The following is a 22,050-nucleotide window of genomic DNA, read 5'->3' on the forward strand; positions in this document are numbered from 1 at the left end:
AGAAGGTACGGACCTAAAAACAAAACAATTACAGCAGTAAAAATATGCAGACTATGATAGACTGACCACAGATTGACTGTACAGTAAATTAATAGAAGGACTGTGTTTGTTATACTCTTGTATGTTGCCATAGTCTTATGAGCTCCTCTGTTTTCTCTCTCCTCATCCTCATCCACCTTCATCTCCTGTCTCCCTCACTCCCAATCTCTTTACTCTCTCACCTGGGCGGAGAAGCCGCAGAAGAAGGCGTACCAGAAGTGGACAAAGGTAAAGGTGAAGTTCTTGTAGAAGAAGTAGCGCAGGAACTTGCACATGCGAAGGTAGGACCAGCGGCCGTGCACCAGCAGGAGGCGCTCCAGAAAGCGGAACTGGGCGAAGGAGTAGTCGCTGGACAGCACTGCTTGCATGCCCTCCTGACCTGAGATGCCCACACCTATGTGGGCCACTGGGTAGACAGGAAGTGATGAAGAAGAAAAGGGGGTTTGTATTTCTCTTCATCCAAACACACATATGATATAATGATGTGAGCGTTTATTCCTGAGTTCCTGAGAGCATTATGACAAATTTTATAGAAGTTCAAGTCTTTACAAGAGTGTTAAAATCACTCTTCTCTGGTTGTAGGTTTCAGGTAACCGTAGGCCTAATTCAACTTAAAGGCGCATCAATTGATTTTTGTCCACTAGGGGGCAGAAATAAAGCACAAAAGCAGTTGTTGTGATGTTGTAACTATTGCAGCCCCCTAGACATCAAGGATTTGAATTATCAGATGAGAATCCTCTGAGTCCATTCACATTTTGTTGGTCACTGCCTTTTTGTTAGCTATGTCATTGTATACAGAGTAACGCAGGGTGACAGCACAGTTAACTTTTACAGAGTCTAGTCTCAAAATGGCCTGAAAACATAACTGTCATGGAAACAGAGAGGGATGTTAGGCTGTTATAGGAGTTATAGGAGTTGAGTTTGGAGGCTGGATTGTACTATAACAGGGTGGAGGCATGAATTATATTTCTCATAATTGTAGGTCAGTTGTATTGAAGAAAGAAACATCAGTAATAATGTTAAATACAAAAAATGTGTATAGATAAGAAGATGCCTGAAACACAAGCACATGACAAATTAAAATGCCTCTAAGTTGAGTAACCGTGAATATCCTGAGTCAGGTACAGCTCTAGTTGTAACATTGTGGCTTTGTTACTTGTGTATTTACACATTCAGCAGACACAGAGCAGAGCAACAGTCATTTGGAGTTGTGTTTCTGGCCCTCTGACAACTATATTCACTCTCCTTTCAGCTCTCCTTTGGTCTTTAACAACTAATAAGAAAAATATCTGGCCCTTTTGCTGCTAGATGTTTTTTTTTTTCCCAGGAGTTTATCTCTCTGATGGTACCTTTAATCATGCTGACGTCATTGGCTCCATCTCCTATGGCCAGTGTGACTGCCTGCTTGTACTTCTTGACCAACTCCACCACCTGAGCCTTCTGCAGGGGGGTGACTCTGCAGCAGATCACCGCCTTGCACATACACGCCGTCCTCAGGAACTCCAGCTCCATGCTGCACTCCAGGGCGTATGCCTGAGGGACCATGAGGGGGAAAATTGATTAAAAAATTAGGCAAGGCTGGAATTACGCAGAGGCTTAGATTTCCATATTGTTTAAATACCATTAGGATGTAATAAACAGGCACAACATGAGCTTAGAAGTGACAGGTGGTAATGACATTTATTTTAAGGTGGTACTGATAATTCCTTCATGATTTAATAAAAGCAGGGATACTCTTGCACCCTTGGACACTTGAATAACTAATTATATCACAGATACACCCAAAAGAGAGGTCCCAAATTCTCCAAATGTGTCATAAAAACAAACTAATTATGTCTTTATTAGATAGTCTGATGGACTTTAAGAAGAATTTAGTTTCCACAAAAAATTAAGGTATGTTCCATCCATATTATGTAATCTTTAATGATGTTTTAAGGTTTTTATGATATGCAACGTCAAAATATCACTTTTCCACCCTCATTTTAAGTAATAAGCAAGTCACGAAGGATATAGACAGCGTGAGTAGTAATTAAAAAAACTTCTTATGACGTACCAGGCTGTGTCCGTTGATAACCAGGCCGTACTCTCCATTTACCACCTCGTCTCTGACCACTTTCACACCTTTACCCCGAGTCCTCTCTTGCAGAAACGCTAGATCCTCTAGTGCATCTGGTTTCATGGAGGTTCGTGCATTTCTGCTCCACAAGAAAATAAATATGTGCAGGTATAATTAAATGTTTAATTATCAACTTGTGAAAAAGACTATTACTGAACTACTAATGTTTAGTCTGATGAGTTCTGAAAACTTCCTCTGACCTCAGTTCCTGTCTGACGTCTTCAGGTGAGTTGCCCGAGATGACGAAGACCTCATTCATCTCCTCCCGCAGTAAGTTACATGAGTAACCGATGTTTTCTGCAGTTTCTGTGGCACAAATAATCAAAATTAGTGAGACAACAGCCACAGATATAAAGTGCATAAGTCATGTAAGTAGAGAGAAGGACAAAAGTCTTCAACTGACATAAATCTGGTTTAAATTCTTTGTGCACTTCTAATACTTAAAAGGAAAGGTCTAGGTCTCATTTTGTAGTTTTGATCTTCATTCCTATTGGTAATAAGTTAATTGGTTAATTGGACTTCACAGAAAAGAAGTCAGGCACAAGCGATTAGACAGGTTTTGAAAATAATTTTGCCAAACTTTGTAATAGAAACAAAGGCAAATGTTAATCATTGCTCACAGTTTACAGAATGACGTACTGGTTCAACTCTGACCTACCATACTTAGGATTTGCATAATTACAAATATTTCAGATGCATGTAGTTTTATCTCAAAATAAAGCGATTTAAAGGGATTTTGCTTGTCTGATGATGAATGTTTCTTATTCTCAGGTCTCAATCTTAGTGAGACTACCTGATTAAATAAAGATTAAATTAAAAAAAAAAAGTAAATAAAAGGTTGGCTGTTAAACTGTTGGCTTGGTTACAACCTGTCTGACACTCATGTTTTTGCTCCGTCTGACTTTGTTGTATTGACGTCACTGTGTTCCCAGATCTCAGTCATAAGAGAGAAATTAAACTACATAATTATAATGTAATTAACTGGAGTTACTAGAATGTCTACATGCTGAAAAAAGTACATTTATTGCTAAAGATAAAACTGAATTACTGCACATGACAGGTCAGAATGATAATACGTCCTCAGACTGGTTGTATTGAGATAACGTACCTTGCTTGTCACCTGTTAAAACCCAGATTTTGATGTCGGCTTTGGACAGCTGCTCAATAGTCTGAGGTACTCCGTCCTGTAACTTGTCTTCTATGGCTGTTGCCCCTAGCAACTGGACACACACATTCAGATATATCACCAACATGCTGTGTCTCATGGGACTTGCAAATTTCTTACAGTCTGTGCTTTATTGAAATATGATTTTTTTTTCTCCTTGTTATTTTTACCTACCAGTAGATCTTTCTCAATCTCCTCGTACAGTTGTTCTAGTTTGTCCTCCCGGTCATCCAGTGCAGTGCTGGCCTCATGGTGCCTCTGTTTCCACTGACTGAAATACTCCTCATCCAGATCCTTATAGGCTAGGACCAGTGTCCGCAGGCCCTCTCCTGCAAACTCCTGCATAGCAACATGCACATACATAATGTGTACAGGCATAACACATACATTTACATTTACACATACTGTAGATATAACAAAAGCATCCTGAAAGGACTGACACACACACACACACACACACACACACACACACACACACACACACACACACACACACACATACAAGCTGATGGTATCTGTATATATAACAGGACTTAAACTAATGCACTCTGCTGTGTAAATTCAAACTGATCTAGGCAAACGCACAGTGGAGGCGAAGAACAGATGATAAATGGACTGTTTATCTTTTGTGCAACAAGACCTAAACAAGAGAGAACAGAAAGAAAAGGAAAATTAAAAGCAGGTGCAGTAGAAAAAAAATCACAAGAGAAGAAGAGAAAGCAGAGATAGAAATACTCTCTAGAGCACCAAATGTATTAATCCACAGTTGAAAACAGTCACCAACAAATGCACTATTTTTTAATAACAAAATGATGTATTTGTAACCTGTTTTTGAATATAAATGATTTTAGTAGGAACTAATAGGTTTGGGGCTGAGAGTTAAAGACATGTAAGGAAGTCAGGAAGTACTGAGAGAGCACTCCATGGCTCCAGCATAAATGTCTGAGCTTTTGTATCCAAAATCTACCTCAGAAACCTGCAACAAAACTCTCCTTGCAGTCCCCTGCTCTCAACTTTTTAAACTAAAGGAGCAATTTTGAAGAGACTCCCTGTTGAAGTTTGTCCTGCTACCTCTAAATCTCTACTTCTACTCAAAACATACTTTTCTAAACTTGCATTTCAGCATTAAGTTATCTCTTCGTCATCTGTATTTATTAAACTCTTGATTAATTTTGGTCATTTTAGATCAAACCTCTGTTTCTTGTTTTTCTCTTGGAAGCAGTTTGTAACTTTGTTTTGAAACATGCTTGTTAAGCTCCGAGCCAGGAAAATCAATTATTTATTAGGTTTTTGGATGATCCCCCTGTGGACCACATTCAATGTTATGTCCACAGCTGGACGGGGGTTCATGCACATTAGGATGCATCTGTCAACAAACACAAACACACTTGACACATGATGAAAGAAGCAGAAGGCAGGCACGCACAGACAAACATCTACCACAAAAGCAGAAAAACAGCGTAAGAAGCATCTCAAACATAACATTGTCCTGTTTCTCTCCTTAGAGAAACACACACTTCCATGCATGCACACTGAAATATTACTGACGTTAAGGTGCTCAGTGGTGACGTCCATCAGCTTGCTGCAGGACTGATGCAGCCTCTCATAGATGATGGTGTCTGCTCCTTTACAGTAGAGACATAGCTTTCCCTCTGGACTCCGAACTGATCAAAAAATACAGTTTTGTCAAAACAAAAATAGTAAGAAGAAGGTCATAGTTTGGTTCAGCAGTATAATAAACTCAGGTCACTGCAGTCTCTATGAGAAATCACGTTAAATAGGAATCTTTATTCACAACATTTCACAACAATTCTAGTAGATTATTTACCTATGACGGACATCCTCTTGCGGACATTGTTGAAATCCAGGATGGCCAACAGTTCGTAGCTGTGTGGCTGTCCCATTTCCATGATGGAAACGCTGTCCGGCGTACGCGAGCGGAAGACAAATCCAAAGTTTCTGGCTGCTGTTACCAATGCTCCCTCATCTGGAGACTGGGCCTGGTAGAAAAGTTCACCTGGAGGAGCAATGAGGTATATTTTTTGTCACTGGAGAACGAGAAATCCTTCTACTGGGTCTAGTTTGTGTTGTGAAAACCTTCTCTTGTTTTCTGTCCTTCATGTCACTCTCTATTTGTAGATGTTTGTAGATTCTCTTTTACACAAACAAAACCAATAAAAACTTATTGACCAACCTATCAACTTGTGCTTTTAGTGGCATGAGATTGACCTTAATCTCTGTACAGTCAATGTTTCACTCGCAGATGCACTTCATCTCTTCTCACCTTCTTTCTTCTCCTCGGCCATGACGGTGTGGCAGAGGGCCAGCAGTCTGAAGAAGGCGTGGACCTCGGGGTTCTCCAGCTTCACCGCCTCCACCAGGGCGTGGTCGTGGAATGCGAAGCGATGGTCGGCCAGCGGGTTGAAGGAGAAATCTACCGTCTCTGTATTCTGGCGAGAGGAAGAGAAGAAGACAAGGGAAGTGAAATAAAGCCATTTGTCAGCTGACCCTGATCTCTGTCTGATTAGATCTTCATAACAGAAGCCTGGCACACCAAACACCATGAACACCAAAATGTTGGAAGACCAAGATGTTCAAAATACGCTTCAAAAGGCAAAATTTTGTAATTAACATAATGATCTGCCTGATTTTTTTCAAGGAATGTCAGAAACCCTTTTTCATTATTGTGTCATCTGATTGTGAAATCAAGTCTAGACCACATGAGTTTAAACCTTAATTACATGAGAAAAATTTACAATGGCTCCTCAATGATTCATGACAGTATCTGTTTTTAGTTTAAATATCTGTGGTGTTGGAGTAATTCATAGAGTGAAAGAAAATAAAGGACCAGTGTTGTAATCTAAGAGGAAAGCAATGGAGCAAAATGAACAACATACTTAAAATCCCAGAGACTGTTTGTTCAATACTTAAAATGACCCGTGTGTATGTTAAGCAGTAAAGCAGTAAATGGGTAAGAGGCCGGGCTGAGTGGATAAGAATATAAACATCCTGACTTCATTGCCAGAGAAAAGTCAACAGTTTCTGAGTTTCTTTCAACTATGATCTTCCCATAACCTGAACCAAATAGTTTTAGTTGTCTGTATTTGGATAAAATATTTGTTGGTGTGATTTCGTCCTACTGACGGGGACATCATATCAGCGAATCGATCCAAAAGGCGTCCATGCAGTGAAACGACAAACAACCTCATTTGTGGTTTAGGTATGACACTTGAATTTGCATCTCAACAGTCCGACTCACCTCAGTAATTTCTACTCTTTGGCCTGTGTAGTCGTACACATCCCCTGAAAAGAAGAAGAAAATAGATCAAACTTAGAAGTGCTGTATGTACAGTCTAAAATAGAGCTGGAGGGATTGGTTGATTAGTTGCTAAGTATTAAATTAATCGTCAACCATTTTGATGATCGATTCATCGATTTGAGTCATTTCTTAAGAAAAAAATGCCCAAATTCTCTTATTCCAGCTTCTCAAATGTGAATATTTTCTGGTTTCCTTAGTCCTCTGTGACAGTAAACTGAATAACTTTGGCTTGTGGACAAAACGAGACATTTGAGGATGTCATCTTGGGCTTTGGGGAACAGTCATCAACATTTTTCACAACTTTTTGGCATTTTATGGACTGAACAACTAATTGATTAATAGAGGAAATAATCAACAGATTAATGAATAATGAAAATCATCATAAACACCAGCCAATGTGAAACAAAAGTGAAGAAATAAGACCTTAAGAAACAGTCTAACAGCTTTTAGTGTCTCTTTTGCTAATTGAGTAAAATGTTTACTGTCTTCTTTATTTTTTTAGATCTTAAACAACCATCAAGTCTCTACAGTTATTTACTGAACCTGAAACCTGAACTTAACTGCAGGAGACATTCAAGTCAGTCGGAAAGGTGCATGAAAACATCTTGAACCTTACCGTACAATTTGCCGTTGATGGAGCACTTGTTGAAGGTCATGATATTCTGGGTGAGTGTCCCCGTTTTGTCACTGAAGATGTACTTGATTTGGCCAAGCTCTTCATTCAGCGTGGTGGTACGAGCCTCGGCAGGAGTGTCGCTGCGAGCGTGGTACATCTTCCTGTCCCAGTCGATGTAGAAGCTGTTCCCCAACCGAATGATCTCCACGCTGCAGAGAGATGGTGGATACAGGAATTGAGAAAAGGCGGATCTTGTTATTTATACATTTTGTTGACTTTATTCTATTTTTGATATCATTTGAAGCCTTACACCCAAGTTTTGTATCTAATTAAATAAATATCATCTTCACAAACCTAACATAGAGAGAGATGGGCACCACGGTGTTGAGGATAATGACGTAGGACCAGAAAGTGAGAAAGGCAGAGAAGCCAGCATCGTTGTCGTCTTGCCTCGGCAGGAAGACTGTGAACTCTGAGCCCTCGTTCAGCTCCCAGAAGCAGTTTCCTATGGCCAGGATGGTGCACATGAAGGCCAGGAAACCAAAAATCTGAACAAAGAAGACAAAGAATTAAGCTAATGTAAATATACTGTTTCAGAAATCTTCGTGAACATGTTTCAAACAAGTGTACTTTCAATTATTATCAGCTGACAAATACAAAATGCAGATCAAGTCAAACTCTTCAGTCATGTATGTGACTGTACATCACATTTATGTGGTAAAAAAGGACAAATTGGAACATCTAACTGTGCAAGATTTTTTAAAAGTTTGCAGAGAGTTCATGAAGTACATAATTTACGTTGTCTGGATACAAATGCAAATAAAGCAGGCTCATAATTTTAGGTTCATAATTTTACTGTTACTGCTCTGCACCTCCCAGAAACTGTAACTCTAACTGAAACTGAAATTTCTGTAGGTGGCTCTCTTTCCTTTGTTGCTCCTGGGCACATTTAACACAATGAGAACTGAAATTTTTAAGAGATCTTGTCACAAGTTCCTCTTGTGTAATGACCTTATTCAGCTTTATGCATTGATTTCAAAGCTTCAGTAGCTACCCAACTGATGAATACAAATGTGCAGCTAACTTATTCACACATCTCATTAAAAAATACTATTTTTGAGATCACATGAAACAGAAAAACTTGGAAGGCTCACACAGAGGACTAGGACATTCATCAGGCGGTCTACACTGGTCCTCTTGAATGTGGTCTTCCCACAGTTCTGCATCAGCTTTGTCTCTGGACCTGCAAAAAGGGAACAGAAACAAGTAAGTCCTCAGTTACTCTTACATCTTAATCCTCTAAATAATTCGTAATTGTCTTAGTGTATTTTGAAGTGAGATAAGATTCATATCTGACTTTCATATGTTCTCTCTTACTAAGGTCACAAGGTTTACAGTTTACTGGTTCCTCAATAATGAAACATGAAACATCCTCCCCACCTCCAAACAGTACTAGTCCAAAGCACCACTCAGTGTTCCTCAGGGTGCAGCCTCGCAGCAGGATCTTCTCATTGTCCAGCGAATATTTCTGACCGGCGAAGGTTAGCGTTCCTGTGAAGCGGTCGAGGCGGTTGTTGGGGGGTTCGCAGCGTACCTCGCCTTGAAGGAGAGAAAGATGACGCAGCAGGTTTCAGATGCAGCTCGGAACAACAAAACCACAATTAAAACTCTCTCCGCGGCGCATGTCTTACCGTTGAAGTCTGCCAGTTTTTCGATATCATCTCCCAAGTCTCCCGTCACCGGCAGGGCCTGTCTCACCTTCAGGTTAGTCTCTCTGATGAAAGAGAAAAAGTAGAAGAAGAACAGGAGAGGGATGAGGAAGGGGGAGATGAAGGGGTGAGGAGAAAAAGGAGCAAGAGGAGGAAGAGAAAGCGGATTTGCAAGGAAATAAAGCAGATGTTTACAGAAGGAAGACGAAGAGAAAGAGGAGAAGTGCCAGCAGGAAGAGGAGATGTCGGCCAAAAGACGTCATGAAACAGAGGAAGACAAAGAGCAGTAAAAGTAGGAAAAGTATGTGGTCAGAGACGAGATACAACAAAAATGAGAGAATATAAATAACAGGGTGCATATCTGATGTTGCGTGATTTGTTTAAACGAGCTCACATCATGACCTCTCTCATACACAAACTTACCCACCCAAAAATAGACTTACCCATCCAGCTCTGCTGTCTCGATGTACACCAGGTTCAGTGGTTCACTGCTGGAGAGCAAGAGGAGGTCAGCCTGAAATGACACAACAAAAGACTTATTTATTGCTGATACTTGTTGTTAGTTTAACATTTTCATAAACAAATCAAGTATGAGAGAAACAACCCTGAAACAGGCTCATACTTTGCATCAGATAATGAAAGAAACATAGTCTTCTAATTCAGCAAACTATATATACAGAACAATGTCCATCATATTTAGGCATGGAAATCATATCGCTGTGATCAATAACATTGATAAATGCAGTTGTTTAATGGCAATAAAAAACAAGATCTGTAATCAACTAAAGTGTCTATGAAGAGAATCCCTGCAGGAATTCATTTCTGCTCTTTTGGCCATGAAACAAAAAATCAAAACCAGCTAAAAATCTTTATGAATTTTGCTCAAAACATTGTTGGATTACTTTCTCTGCACACACACAGTGACACGAAGGAGAATATAATCTGCTAATCCAAAGATCAGGAGTTAAAAACATAAGTAAATAAAATGAATCAAGGTGACAAATGAAATACAAAAGCACAAAAATGTAATAAAACACATTTTCTTCAGTTCACTCACTGTGACAAACTGGTTGTTTTCCAACTTGATGATGTCTCCCACTTGGACTTCCATCCATTTCTCGCTCCGTAGCCTGAGAATAGGACAAAGGTTGGTAAGTGGATGTTTGAGCCGTGTGCGTGAGTGTGTGTTTGGCATTCTTTTCCCTTTTCTTTGAGGTTTTTCAGGAAATAAACTGTCTGCGGGGACAGTGAATTAACGCTGGACACCAGGGTCATCCCAATATTTCCTTGACTGCATGTTCCTGCCAGTTTCCTGTATTATCTGTTTCTGTCTCTTTCTGCCAATGGAAGTGAGGGGTATGAATCACCATTTTTCATACTTGGCTGGAATACACATTTGATGTTTTCCAGGGTTTTGCTGTTCAGTGTTTCAGCTCATGTTGTGGATCAAATTTGAGCAACAGCCATCGTTTGCTTCAGACTGTTTCTAGTTTGCTACTTTAGAGAATCATCAAACTTGCTTCGTAGTAAATCATTTGTTAATCTTTAAAATAAATACCTTTTACTCAGTACTTTTTAAATTGGCATCTTTACTGGTGTCAGTTTTGGTCACTTTTTCTGCACTGTTAAAGAAAGCAGAAATATGGTCACCGCTTAGCGCTCTGATAAGTTGTGATGGGCATTTGTTCTCTCAACTCTTATAGAACAGATGATTCATAGAGTAATTGAACAAAAAACAATCAGTTGACTTAGTTTTCAATGAAAATTTCCCCTTATTCAGGCCGCTCATACCAAACCTGCGTCAATGTTGCTGGAAATAAAATGTGATTCTTTTTATTGTAAAAAACTTGGATTATGTTCATGCCAAGTCAAGCGCTCCTGGCATGTACAACTAAAGCAGACATCAGGTCAACAGGAAGAAAACCCTACAGCCTACAGCCCTTCAGCTGCTTCCCGTGGTCTTAAACACATGGCACAGAGCTACTGCCCGGCAGCCAACGGGAGCCAACACAGGAGGAAAGTCGTTTTTTTATCTTGGGCACCATACAACTATAAAAAATACAGTTGATGCTTTGAGTGGTAATAAAATCTCCAATCTTGTTATTCTATGTTGGTGTCTTTCTGTACCAACATACTGCAGTTCTACAGACAGGATCATTAATAAAGACATATTTACAGTAAGAATCTATAACGTTAATCAGGACATTTTCTTTATTGTGTTATTTTTGCACAGTGGTGCTGAAACAAATATCTGAACATTTATCATCTAAATATACCAAGAAATACTAAACTTTTATCTCTCCAGTTAATATCAATACAGACAGGCGTAAAGTTACCAGTGAGGACACTGAGTTTATGGGATTATGGGACCTTTGATGACCTGAAGTGGAGTTAATACAAATAGACACAATATACATATGGTGGGCTTTTTAAAAGCTGCTTATATCTCTATTTAATATTTCTTAATTTGGTATTAGGTAAAAACAAAATAAACAAAAACAATACAATTAAATTTCCATTTTTTAAAGGATTTAATAGTAGTATGTCAAGTTTGAGCGGGCTTTGAAACAGTCTTTAAAACATCACTTAGGTATAAAATTTACGCAAAATGAATTTGAAAAAAAATAGGTGTGTTGGGTTGTGTTGGGGAATTTGGATTTATGATCTCAGCGTTTAAAAAATCCTCAATACAGCCCTGATTTGGGATTTCTTTCAATGGTAAACAGACCAAGAGGGAGTCTTGGAATATATATATATATATATATATATATATATATATATATATATATGTGTGTGTGTGTGTGTGTGTGTGTGTGTGTGTGTGTGTGTGTGTATATATGTATATGTACATGTATGTGTATGTATATGTATGGGTATGTTGTATATTTGACCAATCTGTATATTCCTTCTATGCAAAATATTCTAAACTCTCTAGTTGAGCCACAGGAAGCAGCTGCAGGATGGTGGGGAGCGCTTGTTTTGTATCCTGTTTACCTGACGTCTGCTATTTAACATGTCAGGAATGTTTGATTTCTACTTTGTGCTTTATTTCACACTTAGAGCTGAAAAGCACACATGACTGAAGAAGCTTTTGGAGCTTGTGAGGAATTTTGGGGGGATTTCTTTAAAAAAAAAAAAAGCAGAGGTAGAAGATTTCTAGGTTTGTTTGATTGACTAATATGTTTTGTACGCGCACACAGAAACTTACTTTCTATCAATGAGGACTTGGACTTTTCGGTTGTTGACTTGATTGTCACTCCTGTGGCGATTCTGCAAGGAAGGCGCACACACACACACACACACACACACACACACACACACACACACACACACACATATTGAAACAACATTAGGTCATAACATCTGTGTTGCCAATTCCAACTAAAAGAAACATGAAACAATCGAATTAATGTTATCAGTCAGCAACTCACAACCTAATGAGTTGGGAGCAGATATCACATAATGCTGGAGTTACCACATCAAAGGGGAACTCCCATCAAATGTATTTACTGAAACTGCACCTATTACCCTAACAGAAACTTCACTTCCCTTCTTACCACCATCATGATGTCTCTCTTGTCTTTGGTTAAAGTTATAATATGCAAGTTCACGCTTACGCTAGCATGAGACTCTGCTCCTCCTCCGCCCAGCTGCGCCCAATGTATTGATATAAGTCTGATTTGATTTGATTTGGTTTGATTGAAGTAGTAAGAGCTCTTAGATTAAACTAATGTAGGTATATGGGAGTAGAGCTGCAACAATTAGTCATTAATTGATAAACTGATCGGCAGATTAGTTAATCTGCAACTATCCTGATAATGGAATTATCATTTTAATCATTTTTTAAAGAAAAATGCAAGAAATTAGCTGGTTCCAGCTTCTCAAAAGTGACAATTTAATACTCTACTTTGTCAAAAATGACAGTTAAGTGAATATATTTGTATTTTGGACTGTTGGTCGGACAAATTAAGACATCTGAAGACGTGACCTTTGACTCTGGAAAATTACATTGGTCATTTTCTCTATTTTCTGACATTTTATTGACCAAACAATGAATCAATTAATTGAGAAAATAATGAAAGTTAACTCTGAGCAGTTTGCCATTTTCAACTCTTTGATGAAATTGCTATTGTATTATGGGTTTTGAGGATTCTCCATCATGCAGGCCTAATATTGGTAGTTGGTGTCTGATATGATGCTCGTTTTGGTTTGAGACATTCGAGTGGCTGTGATATTCATATGCAGATTATAGTAAATCAAATTCAAACCCTTCCTTCCTTCTCCTGTTTTCACATTTTTTAAGCAATGTGTAACCCTCACATGCAAGGGAAAAAAAAAGCGTGGAAACAGTCTATTTAAAAGTGTTTTTTTTTAATAGTTTTTTTGATTGAGAAGAATCTGGGCTCAGTCCCTGATGGTTAACAGTCTAGCCAACGCCCCTGGAGCTTGCTAGCCAGAGAGTAAGCCAGCCATGGTGAGCTTGTAGCCTCAGTATGAGAGGAGTAGTAGGCCACAAGTAAGTTCACGTATTGATTGACAGCCATGATCTTGATCATGATCATCATCTTGTGGTCTTCTCATGAACGCAAATAAAGTTGCTTTTAATTTGACAAGCTTACATTATTAATTTCTAGTTGACATTGTGAGTGTATGTGATGTATTATGTATTATGTGTCTTGTGTGTTTTTTGCTTTGTACTGTTTGTTATTGTGCTGTTATAAGTTTTAATTGTGACCTGCCTAAGGGACTACTCTGATGCAGTACATCAAATGGTAACACTTATGTTTGACAGTGTACATGGTCCCAAATAATACAATACAACAGCTCCCGTCCCTGACTTTGGCCTTCTGTGACTGGTTAGAAGGGCGAGGCTCACTTAAAAACTCGAGAGGGGAATTTCTCTTCACTGCTGCCAGCCTATTCAATGAGCCTGGGACACAGAAGTCTTTGAAATCCCCTCTCCATATTAAGATATGCTTTGGAGCATATTTCAACAAAAAAAATATGTGAAAAAAAATTACAAACTGTAGCTTTAAGTTTCTGATCACACCTTTTTTCTGTGTGTGAGACAAAGAGTTGTGTTCACACTGAGATAAACAGTGCTGACAGGTGGTTTCCCCATTGTAATTAATAACAAACATAATGTTAAAATCTGGTGTTGATAATCTTTTTATAGTTTTATTACTTTCTGTATTACTTTCTATTGCTTTTATTACTTTTATTACTTTATTTCTTATCCATTACTTCCCTCTCTGAGGCAATTTTGAGGTGTTTACCTACCCCAGCGGACTACTTTTCCTTCTAAAGATGTCTCCATTCTTATATTAACTATTTATCCTCTTTTTCACATTTTGGAAGCAGCCTTGCTTTGTTCATTTCAGACTTCCTTGTTGCTGTTTTTTTTGATGCAGAAGCTAAAGGTTGTAAGTCTAGACTGATCTGTCAAAGAACTGCCAGCGTGAAACTGCAGGAGAGGTGTTACATATAAGAGATGGTTAAAAATTAAAAGAAAATTAACTTATGTCTTCCTGTAAAACCAGGATTTTGTTTTGGTTTTATATTCTACTTTTTGGCAGGGGATGATATTTTCACTTGTTACCTTATTTCACTTAATAGGACTCCAAAAATTAACTAGGAGCTGATCTATATAAAATCTGCTTGACTGAAAGGCAGCTTAAGTCAAGGAACAATAAATCTGAATTTGGTTGCCATCCTAATTTATGACAACAACAATAGTTTTGAACTTTTTTGGCATAAAACAAAAAATCTATATGCACTCCTTGTCATCAGTTGCATACATTATGTCTACTAGTTATGACCAAAGACTTTTGTTTCCATGTGCAAAGATTAGAGCAGAGTCTAAAAAATAAGCATGATTTTGTGCATAAATGTTTTTTTTCCGCTTTCCTCTTCTGTTAATCATCTTGCAAACCCTCAAAAGTATCTTGGGACCCCTTTTGAGGATCACTAACCAAAATTAGGGAACCACTGAATTATATGATTACTGTGAAATGATGGGATTGCTCCAAAATCCACCACAAAAATCATCTTAATATCTTAATTGCAGAACCTATATCTCTGCACATAAAGTAATCTCATCAACATAATACAAGAAATATGAATAATCAGCTGTTGTTTTTGCCCTTTTCATGATTTTTTCATGATGTGACATTGCACAGGTTTTACAAAATACTCTTCCTGGATAGGCTGAGACACAAAAACGACATCTCTGCTAAATTCCTACGTGACTGCAGTTCAGTAGACGACAGCTTGTAAAAATGTCCTTTCACAGAAAGGAGGCAGCAAGGTCATCTACCTCGTCACGCTTTGTCAGTCTGGAGTCTCCACAGAGACTGATTAAAGCCTGAACCCGGTGTCCTCACTAAAAGGACCGATGGGTGCTGGTGGTGAGGATTGTTCAAGAAAAACAAAAGGACTCTTGTTCTCCTCCTCTATAGCTAATGTTTAACTCATGACATCACTCATTTCCTCTTGGTGGTTTGGCATTAAGTTATTGGGTGCCACAAGCACTCATACACATACATTTGTCTGGTTGACCCTGACAGCTGAAACGAAAAGTCATTTTCCTTTCATTGTTTTTGAAGTACATTTCGTTCTGTGTTCTATTCTCAGGAATCAATGAATGAAAAAGAAAACAGTTTGTCCATTAACACAACAAAAAAAAAAAATCTCTTTCCTGATGACCTTACAGTGTAGGCCAACTGTGATATAGGTGTAAGTATCTCATGAGGGAGGGAAATTTTGTTATTTCTTAATCAGCCTCAACTCCCAAATGACAAAATGTTTCGTCACTAATGGAGAACTACCTCAAAACATTTTCAGGAATAGTGATGAAACATTTAGTTGAGTAATAATTTCACTAATCAATCCCTAAACTCAAAACATGAATGTAGTGTACGGACGCTGATTGTCAAATTATTTGTATTTGCCCTTATGCTAAAAATTAATGAAAACCAAGTAGCAGCCTGAGGTCTGAAAATGTGCTTGAATCAAGACTTAATCAAACAGAGACACACGGTCGCCATGGTAACCTTCATTTGACGTTAAGCAGACTGATAAGCGTCTCTGCTAACAAATATTTGTGCAATATGTGACTGTTATGCACAACAATGTGACAAATTGAACTGAAAATGAACTCAAACAGGTGAAGTGGAGTGTGAGGTGTTTTGTTAATAAAGCTGTTTTTTTTCCCACAGTCACAAAGTAAATGGTGACTATGAGCAACATGAGATAACATGAAATAACATATTGTGTCTGTTTGTACAAGACTTGGACTGGATATGCAGTAGCAGCCAAAAGTTTGGGCACTATTGTTTTAATGACAAGCAGCAGGGCCGATATTCAAAACTACATATCATCAATGTTGTTCACTTTCTGATCTCTATATAGAGCAAGGGATCTTTGTCGTATGTATGTTTGTCCTTCGCATATCTCAAGAACCGTTCATTCGATCTACTTTACACTTGGCGGGTGCATTGTTGTAGACACAAAGGAATGCAGTATCGAATTTGGTACAATTTAGACACACGACATGTTCAATATTAACAAACTTCCGCGAGTAGCAGCTTCTGGAAGCTGGCCAATCAGAACAGAGTGGACTTATTTGGAGTGGGGCCTTAAAGAGTCAAGAGCTAAGACATCCTGTTTCAGATAGAGGCTGAGCTGAGGGGCTGCATAAAGAGCCAGTAAAGGATAAATAAGGATTTTTTATAGAGCCCCAGAATAAAAATATAGTCCTAGAAATGTGCATGATACGTCCCCTAACTTTATTTATATTCCAGATGACTGACCAGCGAATAGGTCCCCACACCTAAATAGCAAAAGGTTGTTTGTCATTGCCTTCCAAAATTACCCACGTGACGGCTCCAAAAACAACTCAAAAATAAATTTTCTAATCTGCCACCTCTATGGTTAATGTTAAGTTCATTTTAGGCAACTAACCCCTACTGGGTAAGGTTAGGGATCACCTGGATGGGAGCTGCAGTCTCTGATGACACAAAACAAAGCAAAAATGACGTCCAAAGTCCAAAAACTGAAAACAAATTTGTGCATCAGAACTTTGTTGTTCCTTCTTTCTGTGTCAGATAAGTGAATAGTCTAAGCTAGTCTCTTCGTGCTCCAGTTCTGTTTTTGTTTTATCCAAGAAGTGTGCAGCGTGGACAAAGACAGTGTGCAGCGTGGACGGCGGCGCCTTTGATGTGCGCGCTTCCTTTCTCTCTCTCTCTCTTCACCTGCACGGACTGTAACTATGGACTGTCTTCAACTCAGACTGTGAGTAAACTGTTATTTCCCTGCCACACGAGACTCTATCACGAACACTGAAAGAAAGAAAGTGCGACGGACAATAATAGCACTGCGAACTGTTTGTCACACTGGTGGCTTCACCCACAGACAGTTCATGTGACTCTATCTGTGAGACAGTACCTGTCTTGTGGTTATTTGACCATGAATGTGTAACTGTGTCACTGGTATGTGGTAAAAAGTGCAGTTTCCGATCAGCTGTTATTTGGGTAGCTGTTAAGAAGTAGCTGTCACTCGCAGTTGTTATATACTGTGCTGATAGATATTCCTCTAATCGAATATACATATTTCAATTTTTATATTTATTTTATTTTTGGTTTCCATTTGTTACATATCTAACTCTGCTGTGTGATGTTGCTATAGGGGCAAAGGGGCTTATTTTTTATTATAATTTATTATTTATTTTAGTTCTACTACTAGAATAAACCCCCTATTAGCGTGGTTCAAACTCAAACCTGTTTAGTGATCATTTCATAGAGGTCATTCTCCAAAGTGGGGGCAATTTAGTCCTGCAACTGTCAAGAAAGGGTATAAGGGGAGCGTTTAGGTGTTATTACACATGAGTACAGGTACAGAGAGAATGCACTAGACCACAACCCCTGTCAGCCACGTGACACTGAAAATTCCTGAAGTTTACTTATCCTAACACCACAGTACAGAGTAGGTCTGAGTCGAATTGTGTTGGGAGGGGGGGGGGGGGGGGGGGGGGGGGGGGGGGGTTGGACCAGATCCTTGGTCTTCCTGCCGTCTGGAGATAATAGCGTTATTCCCCCATTACACAGGTACAGCTCTATCTGTCACATTTCCTCTCCCATTAATCATCTCATGACCCCTCACATTTATCTGGTGACCCTTAGGAGTGGCCCGACCCCTAGGTTGGGAACCACTGGACTAAACTAGTTAACTGTATATAAAGTAGTTCAAACTACCTCCAGCAGCTACAACAGTAACATGCAGCTTAAACACTGATGCCTCAGTATTAATAATGAGATTATGTATAATAATGTCAAATTTATATATTATATATATTATGAAGTCTTTGTACTATTTTGTAGGATTTTTCATGCAAGACTTTTACATGCAATTAACTATTTTTTATATTGCTGTAATGATAATTTTACTTAAGGAAAGTATTTGAATACATCTTCTGCCACTAGCCTTGGCGAAGTGCTTTGTAGTTTGCATACTGTCATTGTAATAATACCTCAGAAATTGTTATAGTGATGATTTGCTGAATGTAAAATACAAAACACTTAAAAAAAAACAACACTTAAATGAATGTGCTTACAATGTCGTCAGTGGCATCTTTTGCAGCAGTGACTGTCAGCACTAGGAGAAGAGGCACGACGGTGGTGAACCAGGACAGAGATGAGATCTGAGGAATTGCCTAAAAAACACAAACAGACTTCAGCCAAAAAGAAACAATGAGGAAAAACAACTATAGTAAAGACAGCTCTGAAAGGAAAGAGTGTGGTAGAAGAGAGTGGTGAATTGAAGGATAGGTTCACAATTTTTCAAGTCTGTCTTAAAACAACAGTCAGGTGCCCATATGAACACTGAAAGAGGTTTTCCTCATTTGTAATCATTCCTCTGGTTCATACCACTAAATTTGTGAACCCGTCCTTTAAGTCAAAAACAAAACATGTTTGAAATTTGGTTGAAAATCAGCTTGACAAGGATGTTTTTGTGTGGAAAGAGGAACTTTTTAAAGTTGTTTCCTGTTTCATTAAATGTACAATAAATAATATACTGCAGGTAATTACGCACTACAGTACCATATGGTATCAAACTCTGATATATACAGAGGCAAACTGGAAAGTTACTTATAGAGAAGATACATGAAAATGTTGTATCTTATTTAAAACTGCTGTTGTGCTCCAGTTCCTCCTCGTCTGCCAGCAGTGCAGCCACTGCAGGCGACCTCTGTGTTGCAACGTGACTGTTATTGCACACGATGAGGCAATATCCTGTGCTGGATATTATACTTCCTTAATCTCATTGCACTTGATTCGTCCATATCCTGTTTGGTTAACACAGCTTCACTGTGCTAGAGCACTTACTCCCTCTGGACATGTCGGGTTACATCTTGCAAGCGTGTGTGACAGTGATTCTCAGAATGCTTTGTGTCTGGAGACGTTTCACAGCATATTCACAGTTTGGTTCCTCGAAAAAAGAGGAACAACTAAATTTCACTTTGAGCTAAAGGCAGTGTGTATGGTTTTCTTTGTAAAGAAAACATTATTTTGTGTACATTTAGTGTCCAAACAACAATGTCCAGGGGCCCAGGTCTGTCATAGCATCATAGTGTGGGAGCTGCACAACAAGGAAGTGTGCTATGGACAAAAATAGTTCACTATTTCAGTGAAATATTTACTTTCTTGCTAAGAGTTAGATGATAAGATCAATACACCTCTCATAGTAGTAACAGCCAAAAAGGAAATAAGCAAATTTGAGCAAATGTTGAGCTGTGCCTTAACAGGGTAACTTCTCTCTGTCCTTGGCTCAAGTTTGTGATTGTCAACAGGGCAGCTAACATTACAGGATCAAAGCTAACCTGTACCAAAACTCACAAGGCAGTGCTACCTGCATTACTAGTTAACTAGCCATAAAACTCACTATTAGCAGCTACCAGCAATACAACATTAGCTAAGGTTAAGAGGTTAATAATTAGCTAAAATTAGCAGGCCTAAGTTACTGGTAACTGAACTGCTAAAAGGACAAACAGTTAATGTGGTTAAGCTTGTTTTTTTAGGTGGCAACAACTCTTTATTAGCAAAAATTAAGACAAGGATTGGTGGTAGCTTAGCTTAGGCTGTAAGCTAAGCTACCACCAATCCAACATTAGCTAGCTAACTGGGGAAATAGTGCAGATATCAACAAGTTTGTCAGTGTTTACTAATGAACCCATCTCTACTATTTCATAAAGAGGAAATCTATAATATAATAAATGTATAATGAGGCAGCCAGCCTTCATCAGGAAGGCCCGGGACCCCCACTGACACAGACTCTATCACAGTAAGGACTCCAAGATGGCTGAAACATATTCCAATTAAAGCTGCTCACTCAGCTCATGAACAGCCTTTACATCAGGTCATTCAATCCATAATTACGTGCAGCTAAATGGGAAAAAAAAGTTGAGGTCAACCTCATAGCTGTAATTCTGACAGCTATGATATTTCCCACGTGACAAAAAGATCCACAGAAGTGTCAACAATGCAGCGGCAGAATGGCTGCAAAGCCATCGCTGGCAATAATATACAATTCAGTTTATTTAACCATAAAAAGGGGCTAATACACTGTTTGTATCTGGTTTCACTTGTTAACAAACCAACACAAATATGTAAAATGATAAAAAAAAAAAATTACTTATTTAAAGTGTTTATCTGGTGTGAATGCAAGGCAAGCAGTGGGGTAACCATTCTGCTGACATTGTGTGAATACAGAAAAAAAAGTCAAATTCTTTTCTCTTCCTGGTTCCTGGTGATTCTACTTTGAACTTTACACTGAGATTATGCCAGACACATAAAAATAGCTTTTCTACTGTAGGTACGGGAAAGTACAAGTATCACCTTATCGCCTCATGGTTTAAAAATTCATACAATGATTAATTATTGACCTTGCTTGCAGTTCAAGGTGTGCTTTCAACAGTTTCAGAGACATGTCTTTCAAATGTTTTTGGGCTGAAGGTTTTTTTTGGGGGTGGGGGGGTTTGTTGGGATGAATTGGAAGCAAAGGTGGCAATGGAAGCAAATACATCCAATGGGGGCAACTATGGTGACCAGTCAAATTTTTGTGGAGGCAAGTACAAACCTTATCACATCCCTTTTCAATTCCAAACAACACACCAATCTTTCCACAATGTCCAGATAACGATATTCTTTCATAATCTTTTCTTGAAAATGTGTCAACCGATAAAAACTGATAAAAACGAGTCTAATTAGCATTTTATTATTTGAGAAACTTGCAAAATTTTGCATAAAATTTGCTTGACAGTTGGATAGAAGTTTCCCTCACCTGGAGCACCAGCAGAAACAGGAAGTAGGCGTTAGCAATCCTCTGGAACTGCTCAAACAGGTTGAGGGGTAGAAAGGTGAAGAAGTTGTACTTGGAGGTCTTGATGGCGTTCGTCTAGAGGAGGTGGAAAAAGATAAGATTGTGCGTGAATGGTAAAACCAACTTGGGAGTGACAATGAAATACACAGACTTTCAAGAAATGTAGAAGTTCTTTGGAATTAAACTGCTTTTCATGATATTTCAAGTCATATGTTTCAGTTGAATATCCTGTATTTGTTAATTCTCATTTAATGTTAGGGGAACCTTAAATATGTGGCTTGGTATATAAGTTGTGAAACATGCTGAATCAGTTTTGTGTGTGAAACTGAGGTCATGTAATCATCAAGACAGGAAACAATAATCTCAATTATGATGTTTGTCAGACCAACAAGTAGGAACAGTTAGCCAACAACATACTCTGTGATCTCTTGTCCTTGCTGCCATTATTACAAAAGTTCACTTCTTATATATTAAATGTTTCAGTAATGGATGATTGATGAGATAATAACTTATGAAGACAGTATTGGAAGTGTGGAGGAACAGAGGACTGTAAGTTCAGGAAACCGAAGAACATGCTGGCCTGATTATCGTTTCCTTTTCAGTGACAAAACAGTCGACGCTCTGTGACGCACTGAGATCAGATTTTGATAAAATTTGATCCTTTTGAAGCAAAAGCAGAACATAGTAATGAAGTATTTTCTTTGCTTTTCT

The 22,050-nt window shown here is 38.6% G+C and overlaps 1 protein-coding gene across 2 annotated transcripts in view; it reads right to left on the bottom strand.

Annotated features, from left to right (window-relative positions):
• Positions 1-22,050, bottom strand: part of LOC121904493 (phospholipid-transporting ATPase ID-like) — a 50,188-nt gene that overhangs the window by 7,081 nt on the left and 21,057 nt on the right. The window contains exons 4-23 of one of the 2 annotated variants that reach the window (XM_042422267.1): positions 21,301-21,414; positions 18,575-18,673; positions 12,173-12,234; positions 10,022-10,094; positions 9,408-9,478; positions 8,947-9,029; positions 8,696-8,854; positions 8,410-8,498; positions 7,610-7,803; positions 7,256-7,464; positions 6,580-6,623; positions 5,605-5,770; positions 5,149-5,337; positions 4,869-4,984; positions 3,495-3,659; positions 3,264-3,375; positions 2,356-2,461; positions 2,093-2,234; positions 1,389-1,572; positions 222-445 (exon numbers count right to left, since the gene is read on the bottom strand). In XM_042422267.1, the coding sequence (XP_042278201.1) occupies positions 222-445; positions 1,389-1,572; positions 2,093-2,234; positions 2,356-2,461; positions 3,264-3,375; positions 3,495-3,659; positions 4,869-4,984; positions 5,149-5,337; positions 5,605-5,770; positions 6,580-6,623; positions 7,256-7,464; positions 7,610-7,803; positions 8,410-8,498; positions 8,696-8,854; positions 8,947-9,029; positions 9,408-9,478; positions 10,022-10,094; positions 12,173-12,234; positions 18,575-18,673; positions 21,301-21,414 (2,601 nt within the window). Of the gene's footprint in view, positions 1-221; positions 446-1,388; positions 1,573-2,092; positions 2,235-2,355; positions 2,462-3,263; positions 3,376-3,494; positions 3,660-4,868; positions 4,985-5,148; positions 5,338-5,604; positions 5,771-6,579; positions 6,624-7,255; positions 7,465-7,609; positions 7,804-8,409; positions 8,499-8,695; positions 8,855-8,946; positions 9,030-9,407; positions 9,479-10,021; positions 10,095-12,172; positions 12,235-18,574; positions 18,674-21,300; positions 21,415-22,050 lie in introns of those variants that run through there. The other variant, XM_042422268.1, reaches the window with a different exon arrangement.

Source organism: Thunnus maccoyii, chromosome 9, assembly GCF_910596095.1.
Source record: "Thunnus maccoyii chromosome 9, fThuMac1.1, whole genome shotgun sequence".
Lineage (NCBI taxonomy): Eukaryota > Metazoa > Chordata > Actinopteri > Scombriformes > Scombridae > Thunnus > Thunnus maccoyii.